At 33.1% G+C, this 23,774-nt stretch overlaps 1 protein-coding gene across 3 annotated transcripts in view; it reads left to right on the forward strand.

Annotated features, from left to right (window-relative positions):
* LOC100650996 (lachesin) overlaps window positions 1-16,489 on the forward strand; it is a 527,432-nt gene extending 510,943 nt beyond the window's left edge. For all 3 annotated transcript variants that reach the window (XM_020862593.2, XM_048413840.1, XM_012320908.3), the window contains 2 exons: window positions 795-965; window positions 14,495-16,489. In XM_020862593.2, the coding sequence (XP_020718252.2) occupies window positions 795-965; window positions 14,495-14,859 (536 nt within the window). In that variant the 3' untranslated portion in view covers window positions 14,860-16,489. The remainder of the gene's footprint in view (window positions 1-794; window positions 966-14,494) is intronic.
* The last annotated feature ends 7,285 nt before the right edge of the window (window positions 16,490-23,774 follow it).

A 23,774-nucleotide genomic window follows, 5' to 3' on the forward strand; every position in this document is an offset into this window, starting at 1 on the left:
GGAAAAAACGAAAAAACGTTATTTTACGTTCCACGAGAAATCGCGTCATGCCCACTGTCGTGTGCTGTTCAGCCGGATCCTGTACAAGTCACACAAACTTTGGATGAGCTAGATTACATACATATGTAGTAAAGCTGGTTTAAAAACACGTGCAAGGGTACGAAAATCGCAAATCAACTGAATCTCTCGTCTCTATGCTGCTGTCACGTCGAAGACACAGGCAGAGTGAAATTGAGAAATCGTTTCCTCGCGTCGTTCGAATGATTTCGCCCAGGTTTAAACGTTTCACGAGCAAGGTAAGGAACATTCGCACTTTAGATATGGTGGCAGAGTTCATTATGTGAACTCAACAGAGTGACGGTTAAAAATGTTAGAACAGAGTGTGGAGAGTTGATTTTGGGAAGGTTTATATAATATTGGTTTGGGGGTGTCACGGGGATGTCGCCGGAGTCAGGTCATGCTGTTACTGTCTTCTGACCCTGGGACACAGTTCACGTTGTTGTTTCGATGCCCTGCACGATGTTCGTTAGGCCCCCCTGGTTTTTCTATTGCTAATTTATGGCTCCGTGACATCGCTAATGATTTCAGCACACCGTTTATCGAATACGCAAATTTATTTTCGCGAAATCCTCGAAGATTATGTGTTACTATTCCACTATTTTGCTAAACTCATTACACGTAAGCAGTATTGCACATATCTCTCTCGTTCTGTGTAATTTTGTAAAAAACGTATGTTCTGTTTGTATAAATGAGCATGTATGAAAAACAGTGTAATATTGTCGTTTCTTACACAGGTGAGAAGCTGCTGCCCAGTGAAAAATATAAAATGTCAGAATACGCGTTGAACGATTACTCTTGGCAGATGAATCTTACCGTCAATTCTCTGGAAAAAAGGGACTTTGGAGAATACGTTTGCTCGTCCGTAAACGCTCTTGGAAAAGCTGATGGTATCGTTCATTTACAAGGTAAATTTTCACAGAATATCACATACATAAATATAGCGAAATAAGTCAAAGGTTGATGGTTTCTGTGGTTTAAAGGGCAAAAGCCGTAAAGTATCTTAATCTATTAGTAAAATGTATTAATTTATCTATGAAAAAACTTGCAAATATTTGATAAGAAAAGTGGAAAAGACTATACTGAGATGTTTAATCTACAGGATTAGTATAAATTTTAATCGGTCAATTGAAAAAATCTATAGGATCCATAGGATTAAAAATATTATACGATAAGACTGCAGCAAATAAAGAAGAATTCGAAATCAAGTTCAGCTCTTTATCCCAAAAGATTATACGTGTTAAATATTACCATAATTTAGATATAGGCGATAAATAACGTATCTGCACATTTCTATAAAATACCAAGTTAAATACCGTTTTTAGTAAATTCTTAAAATATAATGAGAGTCTGATATCGTAAGTGTCACGTAGAAGACACAGGAAATCACGAAATTAACAGATGGTCTCCTCGCGTCGTATTTCGAACGTTTCGCAAACAAGTTAAACAATTCGGACCTTAGATACGATAGTAAAATTTATCGTACGAATTTAACAGAGTAACGGTTCACAGTGTTATGACAAAAGAGAGCTGCGTGCTGATTTGGGAGGGTTTTTATACCGAAGTTTTGTCTCTCTGAAGGGGTTATCGTCGGGTGTCTATCAGACGTGACTATCCTGTTCCTATTTGGTTACTGTTTCGATGGCTGTGGCACGCAGAATGTTTTATCTGTTCTATTACTGTTTCTGAGCCTATGACATAAGCGTCGATGTGTTGCATCTCTGACAAAAAATTAATTTCAAGTTACTGTGCCTTAACACATAGAATACAATTTTAGCAAAATTTGTTGTCCTATTTTCCTTCGAATATAAAACGACGAGACTGACATAAGCAGAAGCTTCAAGTAATTAACATAGTATCAGTAAACGAGACAATCATCACGCATTAGAAACAAGAGGCATTTAGATTTAAAAATTCCATATGATTGTGAATAAATGAAGTCAATTGATTGTGAATATTGATTCTTGCCTTTTTAGAGATTTAATTGACTAGCATATTTTGGGGAAAAATTTGAGCAATTATAAAAACGAAACTTCAAAACGTCACGAAATTTCCTCTGTCTGTTCCTAAACCGTTAAGCCGTTCAATATTTAAGTTAATATTTAATGTTCACGAGGCGTCTCTAGACGATGAATCAATAAATGTACACATATTGTATATTGTCAATGCAATGTCGAGAAGCTTATATATTGACAATAATATTAATCGTCCGAACTCTCATTTACTTATTATTAATTAACTTCTCGGATTTATGAGGAACAATGAATACTTATCTTCAGTAGCAATGAATACAGAAACTCTGAAAAATATTATTCAAATAGCAAATATCATTGTTAACCATATGCCAACTAAAGAAGCCATCAACTTTTAATTTATTGCCCTGGTTCAGAAACTGTCTCGTGTATACGAAAACCTATCATAAAATTATTTAGACAAATGATCACGTTTTGCTTCATCGAACTGTGTAGACGTTATGCAACACTATCGTACATTTGCATTACGTTCTCGTGACTGTTTGTACACATTAGTTTACAAGCAGCGTATACGAATTTTTCCACAAAGATTTCCCTACAAATTACATCTTACTTCTATTCGGAATAACAATATGAATATTATTTGTTATTATTTTTCTATAAGTATACACAAACTTTCATGTCCATATTGTAAGCGTCATATAAAATATTAAAAAGTTTCATTAGCTCTGTAATGAGACATAGCTGTCGTAATTATATTGATAAAATTTCAAACTATTCTGACGTACACATGTACATAGAGAGTACAAAACATTTATTGCAAACATATATTTAATAAACAATTAGTATGCAGAACGAATAAGCATCTTAAGCATGTAAGTGTTAAATGTAGTTATATGCCATTAAATATTGGGGTTGGTTAATATAAAGGATAATTGATCGTTTAAATACTTTTGTGATTTGCACTTGTAATTCCTTTTTATATTTTCAGATCTTTTTCAAACGCTCGACACAATTATAATAATAAAGTTTCGTAACTAGAAGGTGGATGTTCGTGTAAAATTTATGTTAAAATATGCAAAGTTTATGCAAAATATATACAAAAGCTGGGTAAAATATATGCAAAATTTATTAACAATACTAATATGATAGAACATTGTACAACATTTTATATTTTAGATTAGGAATGTGATTTTCTTAATTAAAACACATATTCTGGCAAAACTTTACAAGTTTGATATGAAAATATCCAATGCAATGAAAAATGATTGGATGTGATCCGAAAAAATACAATTGAACATATAATAGAAAACATTATCATAAACATAATATATGATGTATAGGAATCATTCCATAATTGTTATTTATTATTTAGGGTAATTTACATTACAATATGTAACAATAACTTCTTTTATAGTTTTAACTAATCAGTTGGTACTTCTTATCGGACAAAATTAATTTATAAGCCGTGAATGTTCTCTCAACGTATTTGAACTCTTGCCGATATTGTGCTTCTATTTCGTTTCGATTTTCAACGAGTGAACCACTGAAGATGTTATCAAATTTGTATTTATTGTTATTAAATTAGTACAATATTTTGAATGCCACATTTTTCTGGAGAATATGTTTATATTTACAACGTACAAGATCTACAACAAATTTCACTGATTCATTTAATGATAAAGTTTTTAAGTCTTAAAGTCTTCGAGTAACGATTTTAACGAAAAATATTTCAAAGAAAAGTTGGATGGTTTCAAGAGGGACATAATTTGACGCGATTTGTTTCTTTGTAGAAAGGTGCATGGAGGACATATGAAGGTCGAGTTTATTTTCATAAAGTATGTATTAAGGTACAATATCGAGAAAATCTATAGTTCGACAGATATTTTAAATTTAAAAGTGAGATGTCTCAGATTTCTATATGAGATATACAATCGCACATTGTACTTTATGCTTTGTTGAACACAATGTTTCGAAGAATCGGTCTATCAAACAAAAGAACACAAGTTTTGTCTAAAAAAAAGTATAGCTGTGCAGTTTTATGTGAAACAAGAATACAGTTTATATTTTTTAAGCGATTTGTGTATTTGTTATTAAAAATTCTTTTCTAAGTACATACCTAAATTAGTTACAAATTTTTTTTAATTTTCATTGCGATTAAAGCAAGAAAGAATGACTAAGAAGGTTTTTAATGGTTTCAAGGTGTGTATCTAATGATGATAAAAACATCATCTTGACATGGAGGTCATCTTGACAGTATTTTCAACATCATCAAAGTTTTTACTTAGGTTTACTCTTTTTTGACTTAATTAGTTGCGGATCTATTATTCTGTTCATGAAACAAAGTATTCTCAATTTGTTTAATCTTGGAATTTACTTTCCGTTATTTAAACTTTTCTTTTGTTTCCATATCTAGAACTTTTTCTAATTCTAGCAAATCTTTACCTTCCGCTCCGAAAAATTAAAATCCTTTTCGTTTTTAAAATTACCAAGTAACAATTAATAATCGTCGCACAAAGCAAGTATCGATAACTATACCGAGTATGATACATGTCACCGATTTCGGTGCCAAATGGATTCAAATATAATGTGAAAGTCAACATTGTGAGTACACACATATAACCATCACTCGTTAACTTTCGAGATATTCGCAAACAACTTTAATTGAATCAAAGTTAGAATTACACTACATTCTAGCGTAGGCAGCTGTATATTTACAGCAGAGAGCAAAATTCAACCGATACAGTGCTCTTTGTAGAAAATGATAATTTATTTATAAATCACGATAGGGAATGAAAAGAACACGTATATTAATTTACATCTGCTTTTCGTTAATAAACGTATAAAAATTTGATTACGTTCCATTTAGTTCCATTTTGGAGCGTGCGAAAAAGAAATAGAAATGAAAGCTTTAAACGAATACAATATTTTGTGCATGATCGTCTTGCACTTAAAACGGCTGCAATTTGTCTTGGCATTCTGTCAACCACATTTGTGCTTACTTCTTGAGAGATTGCGTACCTTTGTTCTTCGCCTCTTTCCTTCCTAATTCTCGGGATTTATAGCGTTTGACCCTTGAGTGGTGACTTATCCAAGTTGTACCGACTGATAGTGACGGTGACAGGATCATCTATCTATTACGACAGTCTCGTCAATGATTTTCTTTGGTACCATGGAGGCCGTGATCAGCCCCGGAGGTAAAGTCCCCCATCTTGGTGGTTTGGTGTTGGATTCGTGGCGATACTGGTTGGTGGCCAACTGTTGATCTGATGGGCCTATGGGGTTGCCAGACTTTGTGCCTCTCCAAGGATCAACAGCGGATGAACAGCGTACCACCTAAACCGGTACAGTTCTAGAGAGATGATAGGGCCCACAAAAGGGACCCAGCCCAACCTATGGTGGGTGAAGCTTGTGCAATTAAAGGCGACATAAAGTGTCTGCCCTACATTGGTTGGTTGTATCTCAGTCCCACGCACATGGGGACCATATCAGTTGAGAGATGTCATTGTCGATATTTCAGGATTCTCGACATTATAAGTGCGCCAAACGACCATGTTCAACCGATATATTGTCAATATAATATTGTCAGTATTATTGAACATTCATCATATTGACGTATCGTCAATATTTCGAATATTTACGAGGTTGTTTCATGAAAAATGTTTTTACTCCTCGCGTTTTATGTTTTTGGATATAAGTCTTGTTTGGCTTTTGCCTTGATTATATTCAAATAGTGGTTGCACAAGTTTTCTTTTGGTCAGACATCTTGACTAGACACTTTAAAATCTAATTGAAAATTGTCGATAATGCCGAACATGTATAAAAATACAGTTTGTCAATAAATATTGACAATGCCGTATGGACAATATATTGTATATTGATCGTCTAGAGAACCATAAAATATTGATAATACACATTGGTCGTCTGAACGCTTAATGCTAGATACAGGCACGCTAAATCACTCTTCAATAAAAAATTCATCGAGATTACTTGGTGGGAAATCATATTCATTTTATAGCTTTTTTTTTGTTTTTTAGTATTGTCCGCAGAGTTTCAATCGGATTCAAGTCTAAACCTTCTGTGCCATTTCTTGTCAAAATAATAAAATTTTCTTTCTACATGTATCGAATCATTCTGTCACTAATACGTATCAATGATCCTACGCTATATACTGTGGAACATCTCGTGGGCTATGAGCTGCAGCATAACGGATCCGCCACCAAATTTCAGTTTCCTTCTATAAAGATCCATGTTTGCTGATATAAGGTCGCTGGCGTTTGTCTCGACAAAATTCTATTAACTGTAGATCTGACTGACTACGTATTAGAACGTTTCCAATCATCTACTGCTCATATAGTATCGTTAAATAAGTTACCATTTTCAACAAAAGCTCTACATTGATTCGATTCTGCTCCTTGCTGTATATAGCCAAATCTAAAGTTAGCTCATTGTCAATGATCATTTTTAATATCAAGTAGAAAAATTATAGAAATTACATGTTGGGTTAAATTGGTGCACATCAGTTGCTTTATCTGCATATCCGATAACTTTAATACTAATATATATGTCGAAGATGAAAGACATCAGGGCCTTTCCTTTGGAATTTTTGGGAAAATCCTCGATACATTAGTCTAGACTTTTCATTGTAGTTGTACTTAAATAATAAAACTTAGAAGTAGTTGTTTATGATTTAATCCGATTAAGTTTGCCCGCGATTTACGCCAGTAGGCTTGGGCTCGAAGTGACACATCTGGTCGCTAAACGTAGTCACGGTCACGGGATGGACGTTTTTACCTAACAGAGTTATGACGGAATTGTATAGCTCTCCCTAAAAATAGAGTTGTCCCAAGGGGTACAGAGAGGTGCATAGAAAAGTACATGAGAGGAGTTCCACTTGGACTGTGGACAAGTAAGAGCAGTTCCACTTGGACTGTGGGCAAGTATGTTCAGTTACACTTGAACTGCGGACAAGTAAGTTCGGTTCCACTTAGACTTTGGAAGAAAACGCATTTGCTATCCCGTTCACCATATATTCGTTATTGAACCTAAAATTATTGTCATTAGCATCTGGAGTAGCTAATCGCCACGGTTACTTGTCAAATTCTGTAATAATCATATTTGCAGCATTAACTATCATCTATTTTGTACAACAACAATGGCTAATCCGAATGAAGATTCGTTAAACGTCCTTAATCCCAATGATAACTCGACATATATATTATATGTCGAATTGTCATTTGGATTTCGAGCGCGAGACGATTCTTCGTTAGCATTTGCCATCATGATGTTCAATAAAGGTTGTATTTACATAAAATTATATTTCTTTACAAAGTTTGATAAATAATTAGTTTAACGGTTAACTAGTTTAACAAACAATAAGTGTAGCAGATGCTTTTGACGGTATTCTTGGGTTCAATAACGAATCCACGATCAACGGGAAACTTTCTGTACGTTTGAATATATTTGGTAGCACGCAGACACGTTTACTCAGACGCTGGGTTACTTTCAGACTGACTGCCAAGGCGATGACAGTAAACTCTCCAAGGTGATTGCAAAATAAAAGACAGATACAGTCACATTTGTCAACTACATATTGATCGGGAATATCAACAAATTCCCAAGCGCCGTAACTAGGCAGTCGAGACTTGATTGTTTATACAGCGTGTCCCTCAACATCGGTACTTGCTCTGTAAGACATTTCGTTCATCCCGTGACCGTGGCTACGTTCGGCGACCAGTTACGTCACCTCGAGCCCAAGTATTGCGAATCTTGCTAAAGAAAGGCCCGATGTCCCTACATCTCCGACATATAAATATACATATTATTTATTGTATATATATTAGTATATATTAGTATGGCTGATGGAGAGTCTTTAAAAAAAGAAAGTTGACTTGTCACGTAGAGAGATGCTTAATGAATGTGTGAAGGAATTTTTGTGCAACTCTTTGGGGTAGGAAAGAATAGGAGAGATTCAAGGGCTGGTTTGGTCTCCGTCTTGTCCAGAGGTTGCAGCAGGTATTTTCGGTTCGAGGTTGTTCGTCTTTGAACAACGACTGTAAAAATGACTCTGGCTAAGCGGTAGCTCGGCACGGCAGAACATACGGCGCGCTGACTCACATAACATCATATCATATCATGTCGTGTGATATATAGTTCATATACGCAAATAAGTAGCAATAGTAAATAATTTTTAACGAATCAACCGATATTTGAAATGTTGGACTTTCTTCTGATCTTCACCTGGTCAAAAATGTAATAATTATATGTAATTGCTTTCATTGAAAAACGAAGGCCTGTTTAAAACGAATTGTTATATAATACAAACGATACTAAACATAAAATAGGGAAAGTTATTCAGGATCTTGTCCATAATAATGTGCTTCAAGATCATAAAAATGGGTGAGTTGTACTCTTTATTCTGCATCATTACTCTACAAAACCTCCACTATCGTTACCCTACCTTCCATGTCTCCGAATTTTATTCACTTCGTTTTGTTTTATTATTATTCAAACTTCTCGAAATATGTAGCCGCATTGTGCGACTCACTCAACTGACCGGGATCAGATCACGGGGACAGGGATAATATTTGCTCCGGGTATGACAGTGAAGACTGATGATATAAATCAAGCACTGTCACCATATCCCGTCAAAGATGGGAGATCAAAAATGGCCTTAAGGCCAGATAAAATATATCACACCTACATAGTCGCGTATATAAACATATGGAATTCGTACGGCGATAAAAACGCGTACAAATCGAAATGAGTTGCGAAGGAAACTTGCTTTTCAGCAAGATTTCAGTATATTAGAAATTTCCTATATTTGAAGACATAAAGACCAATTTGTAAATCTATATTTTTGACAATTAGCCGATTCTTTAGACCGTTTCCCTGTTTTACGTGATGTTTTTTGTTTTTTAATACACATACTTATAATTGTACCTAAGCAATTGCAACTTCTTTCGCACAGCGATGATATTTCGTTGCTTCGAATCTGTCCATACTACTCGTTATAAATAGGATTCGCACGAGACCTCGTCTCATAATGCCATTTCACTTCGAAGGTAGAACGGATACTGAGGTTCTGCCTCATTCATGTCATGAGGTTCATGCCTCGGAGAAACTCTTATCGTGTGCGGCCCGCATGTCATCACCCAGTAATTATCTTCAGATTCGATCAACTCACTGCCATCTTCGCTTTCTAGCAGCTCTATTCTATCTAAGTAATCAGTCGCTCGTCGTTGGCTTGACGCGCAACGTATTTCAGGATCGTTACGTATTACCGTCTTGATGGGATCAACAATGACTCTATACCACTCATTAACTGAATAGCATCTTTAATATTCAATTCGTCGTAACGTGTATTGTTGGCCAATAATATATATCGCATAAATTAACGCTTCCAGTGCTACTCAAAGTAGTATTGCAGGATCGTTATGTATTACCGTCTTGATGGGATCAACAATGACTCTATACCACTCATTAACTGAATAGCATCTTTAATATTCAATTCGTCGTAACGTGTATTTTGGGCCAATAATATATATCGCATAAATTAACGCTTCCAGTGCTACTCAAGTGTAAGTATTTGTAACAAGTGTAGAAAATATAGTTTCTTCGATGTATTTACACATTTAATAACAAGAGGTCAGGATTCGTGTAAAATATCGCATATTATACCATAGAAAGACAGAAATATAAAGAAGCATTAATAGAGACATGTCATAAAAGACGCTGTAAAATAAAGCGTGAAACGAACAACGATACAAAATCAATGAACGTAATTGTAGTTTTGTTTAATTAATTAAGAACAATTTGAGAACACTACAAATCATTTGAAAAATATTACATTCGCAAGTATTGTATGTAATTCCTGTAATGTAAGTCAAAAATATGACTATCAAACAACTCAGAGAAAATATTAAAAAGAGATTGAAGGATTTCCGAAATATTATATTTATAAATAATATTATACAGTGAAACTTTTGAGATAAGATAACTTTTACAGGCAAAAATAAATTGAACATATTTAGACACGATCTTGGATCATTAAAAAAAATGGAAAATCTTAAAACTCACAATGAGTTTATGAAGAGAGAAATAGAAGCTCAAAATTTACGGAGTACAGTAAAAATACAATAGTACTTCGATATTCCATTGTAATTGCATTATTGCAAATCATGGACGAATCATACAGAATCGTCCATTTAACTCGGAACCTGTGCCTGCGCGAAATCTTGGGAAATGGAAACGCTGGTCACATGTACGCTTACTATTGCAATCATAGACGTCTGAGTCGGAACAGAGGGAAACAGAATCTTCCAAAACAAGTAGAAAATTTTACGCCGTAAAGTGTCGAACAAATTAAGCTCGTATGTGGCGAGTACCTGTCCAAGACTGCCCAACTTTCTCCAAGGCCACTCGAGGCCATAATCTTACGTACTTGTATAGCCCTAGTAAGCACGAATTTGTCCTTTTAAGTGGATACGAGCTATCGCTCAAAATAGCTTTCGGTGTAACCTATGACCTGGATCAACGATGACGCAACTATCGATGAGTTATCAAAGTAGGAAAAATAAGGTTTCTATATTTCTTACTATACTGTTATAAGATTGTTTTACAATCTGTACAATTGGTATTGTTGTATTTAATACTGCTTCATTCGACATTGTTTGAGGCTTCTGTGAAAGAGTCTGGAAGTAGAAGGATTCCAATGTTTCGCTAGCATTGCAGTTGGCTTCATTAGGACCTCGGACTAATGCTAGTGTGTACCTGGAAAAGTGCACTTTCACGTCGGTTTGGTTTTTCCAGATCGATAGTCAGGATGACGAAGACTTTGAGTTGTGAGTTCCAGGTGCGTGATGAAGATCAGCTGATCAATTAACCCTTTGAGTGCTGGATACTCGCGGCCTATGTCGTCCGTACGGACGGCACGCGTCTAGCGCTGACGATCGCTGTGGATGGAATACTTTTTCGTTAGACTGAACTCTGTTGATTGACTATTCAAAGCGCAAATCGTAATAAGTTATAGTAATTCTTTTGTACGAGATTAAATAATTCAAGAGCGTTATTTTTTAGTTATTTTTAATTATTTATTATAAACATTGAAATTTACAGTTAACTAGAATTTGGGTAATAAACTAGAAAACAATAAACTAGAAAACTAAATTTAATAAATATAACACAAGTTAATAATTTAGTTGTGTGTGAAAAATTCAGTGCTTGAGAAAACTAAAAAAACCAGATGTAGAGTTTTCTTACAAGTGGTGACCACTTCAACAATAACGAGGCACTATTGGCATTTGTTTACTGCCGTAAGGAATGCATTTATATTTATTTCACACAAACGGAATAGTATTACTTCTGCGTAGGTGTTCGGAAAAATTGAAAAACCCATACATGCGTCCTTAGTCCATGCCGGGCACTTACAGAACACGCATATATATGTCCTTAGTCCACACCGATAGCTTTCGCCAGACACCTATATGCGCCCACAGCACTCAAAGGGTTAAAGAATGGGAGAGAGTATGTATGTAGTATCGTGGGCAAAAGGCCTAAGATATCGGCCGAATCATAAACAATGTCGCGAGAGCCGTGGTATCGTTGGGTACGTCAATGTGTCGTCGGTCCTTTCAAGTGGATAGTTTCGTGAAAAAGGCCTGCGTGACCCTGGCCACATGTATATTATGACCCTGGTCATATGTATATTAATATTTGAAAAAATACATCTTCACTCTAATACAAAGAAAACGTGATCGTACAAGATATTAATCTCACGCCTGGTGTTTATTATGCAAAAATGCAGATCTTACATAACGTTTGATTATGCAATATAGCAATATGAATTACATTTATGGTAATGTGAGTTACAATACCTTTCAAACGTAATCATCCGTGCCGTAATCATGAAATGTTAGTGTCATCGGATATATACAAAATTATTAACCCTTTGTATTTCTAATAAATTGTCAAAATTATACACTATGTTAAAAAATGATTTATCACGATTACCATAGTGTTATTCTACGTCTTTGGAGCAGTAGAGATCTATCAAAAAAAGGTCACCGCGAAATTGGCTTTGGCCTCGAAATTCCAGACCAAATTTCTCCACTCACCGTGCGGATAAAAAGTCTCAAAGGAAGCCTCAAAGTCTCAAAGTCTCTTGGAAAAACGTGCTCAAAATTTCATTAGTTTTCCAACTCATTTCATTTGTAACGTGGATACAGTCAAGTGCAGGGAAAATAATATTTATCATCGCACGTAGATATCCCAGATACGCTGTTATTCAGGGTGTAGCTGAGTTGGTGGTACAAACCGAAAGGAGGAGAATCCAAATGAAAAAATAAATCGAAAATATAGAGTGATATATGTTCGTACAAATGATACATTTTCGAAAAAATCGAATTTGAAATTCCAGTATGCTTGAATACGATTATTTCCGCACTGGATAAACGTAAATAATCAATAGCAGGTTGTTCTACGCGCGAAATGAAGCAAAAAACGTAGAATAAATTTTTTTCGCAAGACGCTTCGTTTCTGAGAAAAATTAATCAAAGACTTGGTCATAGGCGTGTACTAGGCCAATTTTTGGCTAAACATGTTCGTGCTTTACTTTTTTTTAAGATAAAGTCCTGAACGAAGCAATTTTATTCCATATTTTTCACGTGTTGTCACATTTACGCTAATCTCTTACTGATTGTTTGCTCGTACCTGGTTAATAATTAGCTAAATTCGAGTACACTTGGCAAATTTTCAAACTCAATTTTTCCGCATGCAGACGTTAAGAATTTTCTGTTTTGGGAAAAAGATATATCACGTGTTCTGTTTATATTAATAGGATATAATTAATTTGTCAGACCTCTCGCACGTTACTGGCAATAACTAGAATCATCCAAGTACGAACCTAACCTATTTGGTGACCTACTGATTTGATAATCTACTTGCACATTTGTAAAGACACAGACATTTATTTTTTTATGTTAACTTGTATTAATTTCCTACTTTTAAGTTATATACTCGTCTGTGTAGACAAAATCCAATGTACAATACCGAAAGCTTTTTATTGATATCTTGAAAACTAATAAATAGCCGAAGTTAAAATTTTATATCTGGGACCCATCCTCCTTTCCACCCTGGCGCTTATTTTAAAAAATGATTGATATACTGACGGTCGTTGAAAAAGAAACTAACTTGTGTTGGAATGATTAGATAATAGGCATTTTTAATTGATTCGACGTTCATTTAAGACAATCTTATTGTATTTTAATACTTATTGTATTTTATACGCATAATTGTGTCGTTTTAAGGTTCAAGGTCGTTGAGAGGTAGCCTTATGGTAACCAACACGTCTTACCGATTCGATTCGATTATTACTAAATTGTAGGAAATAGAATTGGAAAGAGAATATGGGGTGGTATTTAAGATCACCTTAATATTTCAAAAAATTTTAATTGTAAAAGAGATAAAATCCATTCGTTTAATTTATAACGGATATAATGTATATAAGTCGTCATTTTATCAATAAATAAATTATTTCATCAGCTCGTTTGTGATAACTATGGAAAACTGCTCTACTACTGCAGCCACTTTTGTTGTTGACAAATATGAAAAACCCTGTACATTTTATTTGACAAAATATTTGCTCAATGCACCAATACTCGACCACTAAGCTGTTCCGAAAGTCAGCAAAATGAGTGAGCGGCTGAGGCCCAGGAGAAAATTCCGTGTCCACTGATCTCCGATTCACTGACCTATCGAACTATGACTTGTAATCCAAGAGAAAGCAACTCTTCTCCGCGTATTGTAATAACCCACCGCTTGGAAACCGTCTAACTTTGTTACATTGATGATGAAAATAAAGTAAACGAAAGTATGGCATCCGACCCGTACCAAAAATTTATATATTTTTTTACTATTATCACAAAGTTAAATGATTTTTAAGCAGTTAGTTCTCTTACACTCCGCAAAGTCACTATGTCCCGGACTATTACTATTCAAGCGCTCAGAAGCGTGTAGCAACTCTGGCCTGAAGTGATTTCTGACCCGATTTTTTATTTTTACGCGCAAAAAGATTAGATCGTAAATTTCGACTGCGGAAATCAAACACTATAGATACTTATTTGTGGAAGTATGCCATAAAGTAGAATTATATCTTTGAAACCATATTAAGTTAACACGTTTACGCCGGCGCTGCTATTTGTATTTCTCGCCATGGGAAATGAAATAAAATAAATTCTACTTTCTTTCAATTAATATACGTTAAATTTCCATTATTTAAATTTTCAACTGTATGACAATTTTTTCTAGTTACTAAACGAACTACATTTTTGGTGGTATGCGCCGTCCGATGGAATATTCAAGTGTGAGCCATCGGTGGTGCACGTGGACGTAATATGTAAATGACACACACATTTATACAACGGATCTAACCTTCATATATGTAATTAATTGTTCTTTTGGTCTAGAACTACATCTTGTTGCGAAAACAACTCCCAGTCCTTTTGTGAAAATCACCGATCAGAAACCATCGAAAAAGAAACCTATACTAAAAGGGAGAAAGAAGAACAGCAACAGCAACAGCAACGGCAGAAGAATTCATATGGGCAACTTCGACGATTTCGATTCCTCTGGAAACGACGACGATTTCAGTACTACGCAAATCATGGGTGGTAGCACACTTCAGGAAGGCCACAGAACAGAAAGGCCATTGATATCACCATCGCTACCCCCACCTTGGGTGAATATAAGCACAGCCAATTGCAGGCATCATTTAGTATCGATCACGCTATTCTTTCCGTTATTCATCTTAACTATGATATTTGTTCCTTAAAATATACATTCTTACGAAAAAAAAAGTTTAACAACGAAATTCATGCAGATAAGATTGGAAACGATTCGGGAATACTATAGAGAATAATAAATATATTTGATTCGTTCTTCGTAGCACGAGACTATGAAAACGTGCTTGTATTAAAATAAAAAAAAAATGTGGTATTGCTTTTTACAATTGGTACATGTGACGGAGAGAAAACAATTTATATAATAAGTATAAAATTTTATTCGTGTTACGTGGCAACAATAATCCGACTTCGAACGATAGTACAATTTATGTTTATCCGTGCATTATAGCAAAAGAAACATAAGAACTAAATGAGTAAGTTCTATGACAAATTTTATTATTGATTCTAAAGGAAAACTAATATCTTTAATATGACAATTTTATACTGAAAGGCACAAGGATTGAAACAATCACCTAGAATTCTTTACTGAAATTTTAAAAATTTTCTTCTTAACAATCCAAAAAATAGCAATGATTAATTTAAAAAGAAACTGTAAATTATTCGTGCTGTATCTTAATCTGGAATACTGATAAACATTTCTAACGTACATAAAACATACAAAACATTATGTAATGAATAACGAATATATATATATAGTACGTAAACATATAATGGGACAAGTTACGAAGTACGTGTGCAATAATTACAAGGATGTTATAAATATACTCCTTTTCTGCTATAACAATCCTTTTCCAGCCTTTAACCATTTGCACATTCTGTTCAATAAATAGCATTTTTACAACGAATCTATTTAATATGAAGTTATTTTTTTTTTTAATTATTTATTGCTTTTCGTATTTCTTAAAATCACACCCCCGAAAAAAAGAACTGTAATATCGAGATATAATCTTAATATTTGCTATATTTTGTCTCGCAGATAATAATTTGTTACTAATGCAAACGATATTTACAACAATACTAGTCAAATTTTTTCCATCAATTTTCTTTACAATAAATAGAACCCTTACTTAACAACTTTAATGTCTTTCATACAAACTTTTAAATAATTATCCCTATCCTCTAATATGTAATAACAATTACTTCTTAATATATTATACGGTTTTTTTCTCATTACTCTTATTTTATGATCCTCTTATTCTACTGGAATTATTTTACAAGAGCAAATATGTTTAGTGTTATGTATTAGTTATATCATTCTAGTTTTGTTCCGAAAAATTTTACCAGCATATTGTACAAGCAAAATTAAGACGAAAATGTTATGTAAGCGGGCGCTTAAATTCTTTCTCAAAAGGTTATAACAAAAATACGAAACGATAATGGACTGGTGTTTCATCGACACAGCATAAGAACACGTTGCCGATATCTATTTAACACGCTTGCACAAAGTCTAATGTTCATTTGCTAAGGTCAACTTAATTTGGTCAACCAGTTAAATAACAATTACCCTAACGGATAACTCCCACATCACCATAAATCACGCCAATGGATTTTTACATGTGCTCACTGTGAATAGAAGGTTCATGAAGTAGAAGTTAATACGCGTCAGGAGTTAATGCAAAGGATTCGTGACGTATTTGCTGCAATTAAAGAAAATGAAGAAATAATCGGTACTGTAATAGATTCTATTTTCCGCAGATGCATTAAGATGATTCTTAATAATGATGTGATGTCGAATAAAAAAGCAGCCCTTGGCAATTTCGTAATTTTGTTATAGCTTTCTTAAACCATTTAAGAGCCTGTACTTACATAACATTTCCTTCTTAATTTTACTTATGGAATATGCTGGTGAAGCTTTAAAACTGGAACTATGTTAAGATCATATGAATCGAGTTGAACAAGGTAAACTAAATTTAATTAATCTAAAGTGGGTTAATTGTAAATCAATTTTAACATAGTTTCATGTTTATTACTGGCTTTTACGGATAACTACAATGAATATCACAAATAAATAACATTATGATATAATTAATGTTACAGATAGCGCGAATAATTGCAGATATTTAATAGATCTCACATTACTATGACATATTATGTTGGGACAACTACAAGTATTTGAACAAAAATAAATGAAAAATTCACCGATACACTTTAAGAGTAAGATAACAAATTTATAAAAGATATTATTTAAATCGTATTAACGTATTGAAACTTGGTTAGTTTGAGAATGTACCAATGCAAGAAGCAAGACGTGTTTCGATATGTTAATTTAACAAGCTTGCAGATGTTCCCGATCGTTTCAGGAAAAGTTAATTAAATGGTATTGACAATTGCTTTGTAAAACTGATTACTCATCAACGTTTACAATGAAATTGATCTTTAGAAGAGGACAGTCAATGGAAATTAAATTCTTATGGAGACGAAAAAAATATAGGTCTTCCTTGCGTTCGACGTAACAAACACGAATATATACATATATGTATATTTAGATCTAACGAGATATAGTTATTGTGGCGCGACCAACATGAAAGCGTTTCTCTGAACAATGTACTGTAAATATATGAGTAGTGTTCATGAATTTCAATTTACACATCTGCTAGACTTCAACTGCGTGTAGATCAACAAATTATATTATATTATACACGAATTTCACATAATCGTTAACAAAGTCTTCATATCAAAATAAACGCTATTGATATACAAACTATGAACGTTCAAAACACGAAACAACCAGCTTTAGCGTACTCGATGTGTCTACGCTTTATGTTTGTGTTTAAAAAATCTTTTAAATACATTATTTTTCTATATTATACTAATAATTGCTTTGTCTTGAATCTTCGGTTGTTATTTACTACACAGAATGAAAAATTTCATTACAGTTTGCTCTACTACTATCATGTATAGAAGTTGAACAAAAAAATTGCACATAACATCTCGACTTTATATGAAGACTTTTGAAAAATATTCTTACTGCGTAACAAATTTTTATATTTTTATTATTTGAACATAAGATACGTGGTCTTTATCGTAGTTTGTACAACGTATAAATTCTATTATGATCTAATGCAATACAGAACGCGTATCATATATTCAAAGATGTATGTGTAATTATAATTTTTAAAGTATCTGCCTAAATGTAAAAAGTTATAATGGTTTTGCAACGTGACTAATATCTCGAGCTTCGTGTCAAAACAAAGAGATGCAAAAGTAAACAACTCCATGGGAATTATTATTTCAATACATAATTCCTTGCAAATTAAAAATTCTTAATTTAGAGATTTAATTAATATAACTTCCAAAAATATTTTGCATTATTTTCATCGCTTTATATAATTAAGTTAAAAGCTCTCAATTGCTGTAAATTAATTATTAAAATCGTATAAAAATTCGTGCTGAGTTATGAACCACGAACACTAATTGCAAAGAAAACACAGGAATATCAATCTATTACGTACCAAAGATATTTTAACACAAGTTTGACGATAAGGAGTGCAATGTGTGTAGGTGTGTGTACTTATGGAATCGCTAGATATCGAAACAATGAAAAATGTTCATATGCGTAAATGTCAAATGAAGCTTATTTTATTTTTAATGCTATGTCAAAAATGCCAGTTCACGTGCAATCTTACCTTACGCTGGTGTACAGATTCGAGTGGACAGCAAGGAACGTTCAGTGCCATATCGCGATATTACTCGGTAAGCAGGGCTCGTAACGAAGAATATTCAAAATCCACACGACGCGCGTGTATCATTCCAAATCTCATCATGCACATACAAGGTACGATAACTCTACGACATTTACCGTTGTAAAGTATCGGACAATCTGCCCATTCACTGAAACCCACAGCGACTAATCACACATCACCTCAAAGAACGTTTGAATAGGAAGGATAAATGTATTTTTTCTTTTTTGCGTATAAATCTGCCTAATAATTTTCATAAACATGCACATGAAAAAATGCATGTACAAACTGCACACACTGTGATTAGCATATTATGGTTATCAACGAGACAAGAAGTATTTCGCATGAAAATAATTCGAAATGGCTACATTCGGATTATTACAACTCGGATTACACTATAAGAATAGTCGTGCTGTACAGTGAATCAACTAACGAATCTTCTTGTGTATTTCACTCATACCAATACTTCTTATTCTGAGGCTTACCAAACAACCGAAATTCAATATCCACACATCGATCACACGTATGTATTCATCGAAAATACCCGATTCTCTCTAATGCAAATAATTGTTCAAGAATAAAGATTGCAATCGAGAAGAGATTGCAACGTTAAGTAGAATTTTTCGTAGGAATTCTTATATCTCAAATATTTATCCAGTTCGTTATTGAGTCGCTACGGTTGTGTCGCTTAAGGCCACTATACGCGTTGAGACACGTTGAGAACTCTACATCAGTTTCAGTTTACCTGCACAGTACCGATTCCTCTCAGTTTGTGGTGCGATGCCAACATTGGAACGCGTATTTTAAAATGCCTGATTATTTTCCAATTCCAGTATCATTATCAATAATACGAAGTAGATTGATTATAGAAAATAAAAAATGAAAAACTAAAAGACTGACTTACATAACTGCAACGACATAATCCTCGCTGAAAGGGAATACAAGGCAAGACATGTACAATTGTCATTGTACGATTCCAAGCAAATTTACAACAAAATGACTAAAAACAAATGGCCGAGAAGATGGTTAACTGAGAGAAATAGATTTTCCAATTCTACGTTATTAAAGACATTAAAAACGAATGGACCGAGTGATTATAGAGATTATTTGTGTACTTATATTTCTACTCTTCGACATCTGTTGGATAATAAGATCTATTAAATGAACTATTGGCTCAAGGATTGAGGAACAAAATACAATGATGAGAATCTACTACAAATTAAATTTGGTACCGGTGTCACCCTGTACATATTGCAACTAGCGTTCCGATCGCACTTGCTCATCAACTAAGGATTCTGATTGTTGCATCGATGCAACAATCCTTTGATTATTTCCACGTCTTAATATCCCTTAATCTAGGTCTTTTTTCGTACAGATGACTTCGCCAAAGGCGAAATAGGTAAATGATAAATTTCTATGATCATTTCATAGCATAGCTATATTTCACGCCTAGCATATATTAAATAAATATTAATATAATTCAAAAAGAAAGGTAGCCTCAACTCCATCGATCTTGATCATGAGATGTTTTGTAGAGGGAAAGCTTCTGGATGATATGCACTTTGTCCGAGGCGTGACACGATCATGGTTCAAAAGTTAGGTTAGGTCTTTTGGGTCTGCGGGTCTTGGCTCTTCAGCTATTCATGAAATCTAATGCATTATTACTATCGCTACTAGAATCGCAAACCCATGCAAACGTATATGCAATTTCATCTCTAACCATTTCTATCGAAGTAAATGGAATCTAACAAGTTTCATTTTCTTTTCGTCATAACTTTTGAACGATGATCGTCCCACGCCGCGGACAAAGTGCGTGTGACTCACGCACAACCTACAACCTGTCCGAAATTCAATAAAATTGGAATTGGGAGCCCTTCTTCCGCGTAATTACCAAAAGAGAAAACACTTTGATTCCACGTTGCTGCTATATATATCGCACATGTGATATAATTTGCAATTCCGTAAGTCTCTTTTTTATAACAATGTACATATGTTTTTTTGTATCCATATACATATTTTTACGTATATGCGTAAAATGAAACGAGACGTCGCGTGCGTGAGTGGTAAGTATAGTGTGTGTCTGAAACTTTTCGTTTGGCCTGCTTGCCAGTTAACATCGAGATATGTCGCGTCAACATTGCTTCCCGTTTGTCCGAATGTATAAAGATTGTATGGATGCATGGATTGAACGAGTACAAGCATTTCTACTACGTAACATAAACTTAAACTTTTAATATATCGAAAAAGAAGACTCAATCGATATTTTTGCACACGAAATTTCTTCATTGTTTTGATATCTAAGACCAATCCTGTAAATAGAGTGCATATACTTTTTAACAGCTGCATAAAACATCTAGTTTTATCTGTACAATACATTTATTTCTATATGAAAATACTATAATTTATTTTTAATCATTTATTAATTTATTATTTTTAATTAATTAATTAATTAATTTTTATTAAGAGGAAACCTTGTCATACAGCTCCCATTATATTTGATTTCGAAACAAAATAAATATGACAAAGCATGATATTTAACATTAATTAGACAGAAAAATCCTAATTAAAAATTATATTCATTGCAGATACCTTACAGTTACAAAATAATTTCTATAAAAATTATATTTTAAAGGATGCATGGCTATGTGATATCCAAATTACTATCTATACGTGACAATTGTGCTACATAAAATACACTGTAATTTAATTGTGTTACATAATGCAAACTTTTCAATTAATTCAATTGCTAATTACTATAATCATGAGTGTAATTGAATTACAAGGTAACTGAATTGCAGCTGAAAAGTCTGAAGAAATGAGATAAACATTTACATAATCTATGTATACGACTTATCTTCCGTTTTTCGTTCGTACGTGACTCAATCTTATGTTTATATTTTTCAGTTACATTATTCAATTAGTTTGTGTAATTATACTTCGATTACAACTATGATTTGCGTTGTAATTTAATTAAATTAGAGATCTGAATTACGAATTACAATGTAAATGAATTACTTTGTAATTATAACTCATGGAGCAATTTAAATAATTGTAATACTACATAGTTCTGCTATATAAATCTCACGTAAGAAAACCATTATATTGATAACAACGAGAATGACGAATCGTACAACGCAATCCAAAATCTGTAACTGGTAAATATAAGACATGTAAAATTCGTATTACACAAATATGTCATTCTGGTATAATTTAACTAACACGTCTTACACTTGAATGAAGCATTTGGATAATTTTTCATTTATGTATGTACGTACTTAACAGCCGTATATTGCAACAATATTGTTACAAAACACATGCATAGGTTACTTTATAACACCATGTTTCAAGTGGCATAGATTGAAATTGAAACCACTGATTTACTTTTGCATCTCTTACACTTTTATCTGCATTTTGGTTTACATACATTTTGCGAGTTATGCATATTGTTACTAAAATGCAAATACAAGTTTATATAGATCCTAGTAAATAATAATACTAATAAAAATAACGATATTAAGTATAATCATCGAGTTGATTATTACTGTATCTTGTACGGTAATAATAATTAAAGGAATTGGTACTACGATTTTACTTATACGTATAATTTCATCTTATCAATAATGTTCTCTAATATTCTTAAAACAACAGACGTTTTTAAGTTCTTAGAAAATATTGTAAACATACACTATGCAACTATTTTAAAAGTTATATAACATTATCTTTAAACCATAAATAGTATGCACCTATTATGAAAATTATTTATATACATTAAAAGCAATATGTGTAATTTATATATGAACATAACAAGTTTAAATGTGGAAAATATTTTTCACCAGAAATACTATCCCGAAAAGATCAAAGCTTATATTGTTCATTTTTGTCTTTCTTTTCTAACAAAGGAATCAAAAATATAATATTCACTTCCCCTAATTTCTTTTTTATTCTACCTATTTTTTCATAAACCTTAACAGATTAATTAAACGAAATTTACATATAAAACTATATCAATGAAAATAAGCATAAGAGGTTTGAAACTTAGTTGCATAATGTATAATATATGTACCAAATTGCGTATAAAATAACTCTTTGAATGAAAATATCTCAGATCTATGTTATACTTTTTATACGTTATCTACGGTGTTATCTTGTAAAATGTTCTTTATTTTACAACAAATAATCCTTTCCAGTATATTGTAATTACGCGTATAGATACGAATACAAATATTATATGTATTAATTTATTTTTTAAATTTTCACTTTTAATCCATCTGACATTAGTCATGCATTATGCATCTTATGCTTATATTTATATAACGAAAGCATCATTGAACGTTACAGGCTACTCGCCTATTTCGAAGATTTAATGATACGTTAAAAGACGATATTTTTTAATGCTGCGCGTAACATTGAACTTTAAAGAAGAAACTTTAAACAATTATTAAAACTTTGATTAGATAAAGGTCGATCACTATTATTTTTAACTTGCCCTATTCTTGAAAATTTACTGGAGAGGATTAGGTGTTCTATTCTTAAAAACTGATTTGTAGATATACATACATAGACTTAATTATAAATTTATTTCAGTCGTTTAGTAAAAATGTTTATTAGTTAAAAGAAATTATAATACGTAGCAGTTTGCGAAATGAAATGCACGACAATAAGTATAGTATAGTGAAGTTTCATATGATTGAAACTAAAACTTAAAAACCTTCTGGGATATAATATAAACGTTATATAGAAAACAATAATCTTTTATTGTTTGACCATTTATCATCTGTTATCAGTATAATAATCTTCCACTTTTCCAGTTCTGTACGATATCATTTGCTTTTTTTGTATCAATCTTTTCGCACCCACTGAAAAATGTAAAAGTAGGTTAATTATATCCGTAGGAAAGAGTATACCTCACCGATTTCAATGAGCATGAAATACGTTGTCAAGGTCGCCATTCTAAATAACTCTTTTTTATTCACGTAACCGCCGCTCAGCTCTGTTTCCAAGATATTGTATTATTATTATATTATATAAATTTCCAAGATATTTATAAAAAGGTTTGCTTAAATTTAACTTCACAGTGGTCGTATTTTTACATGTAGTCCAATCTAAAGCTAATTCATCGATGATAATCATTGTTAATATAAATAAGAATATAAAATAGGTAATTTAATTCCGACCAGACGAGCATGTAGGAATCGGAATTCTCGAAAATCTCGCAAACTAAGGCCATAGCCTAAACTTAATCCAATACTAACGCAACTTTAGAAATACGATATTCAGTGTGGAAAATATTTTTGCCTGTATCTTGGGAAGAAAGGCCGAGCGAC

This window comes from Bombus terrestris, chromosome 17, assembly GCF_910591885.1.
Source record: "Bombus terrestris chromosome 17, iyBomTerr1.2, whole genome shotgun sequence".
NCBI lineage: Eukaryota > Metazoa > Arthropoda > Insecta > Hymenoptera > Apidae > Bombus > Bombus terrestris.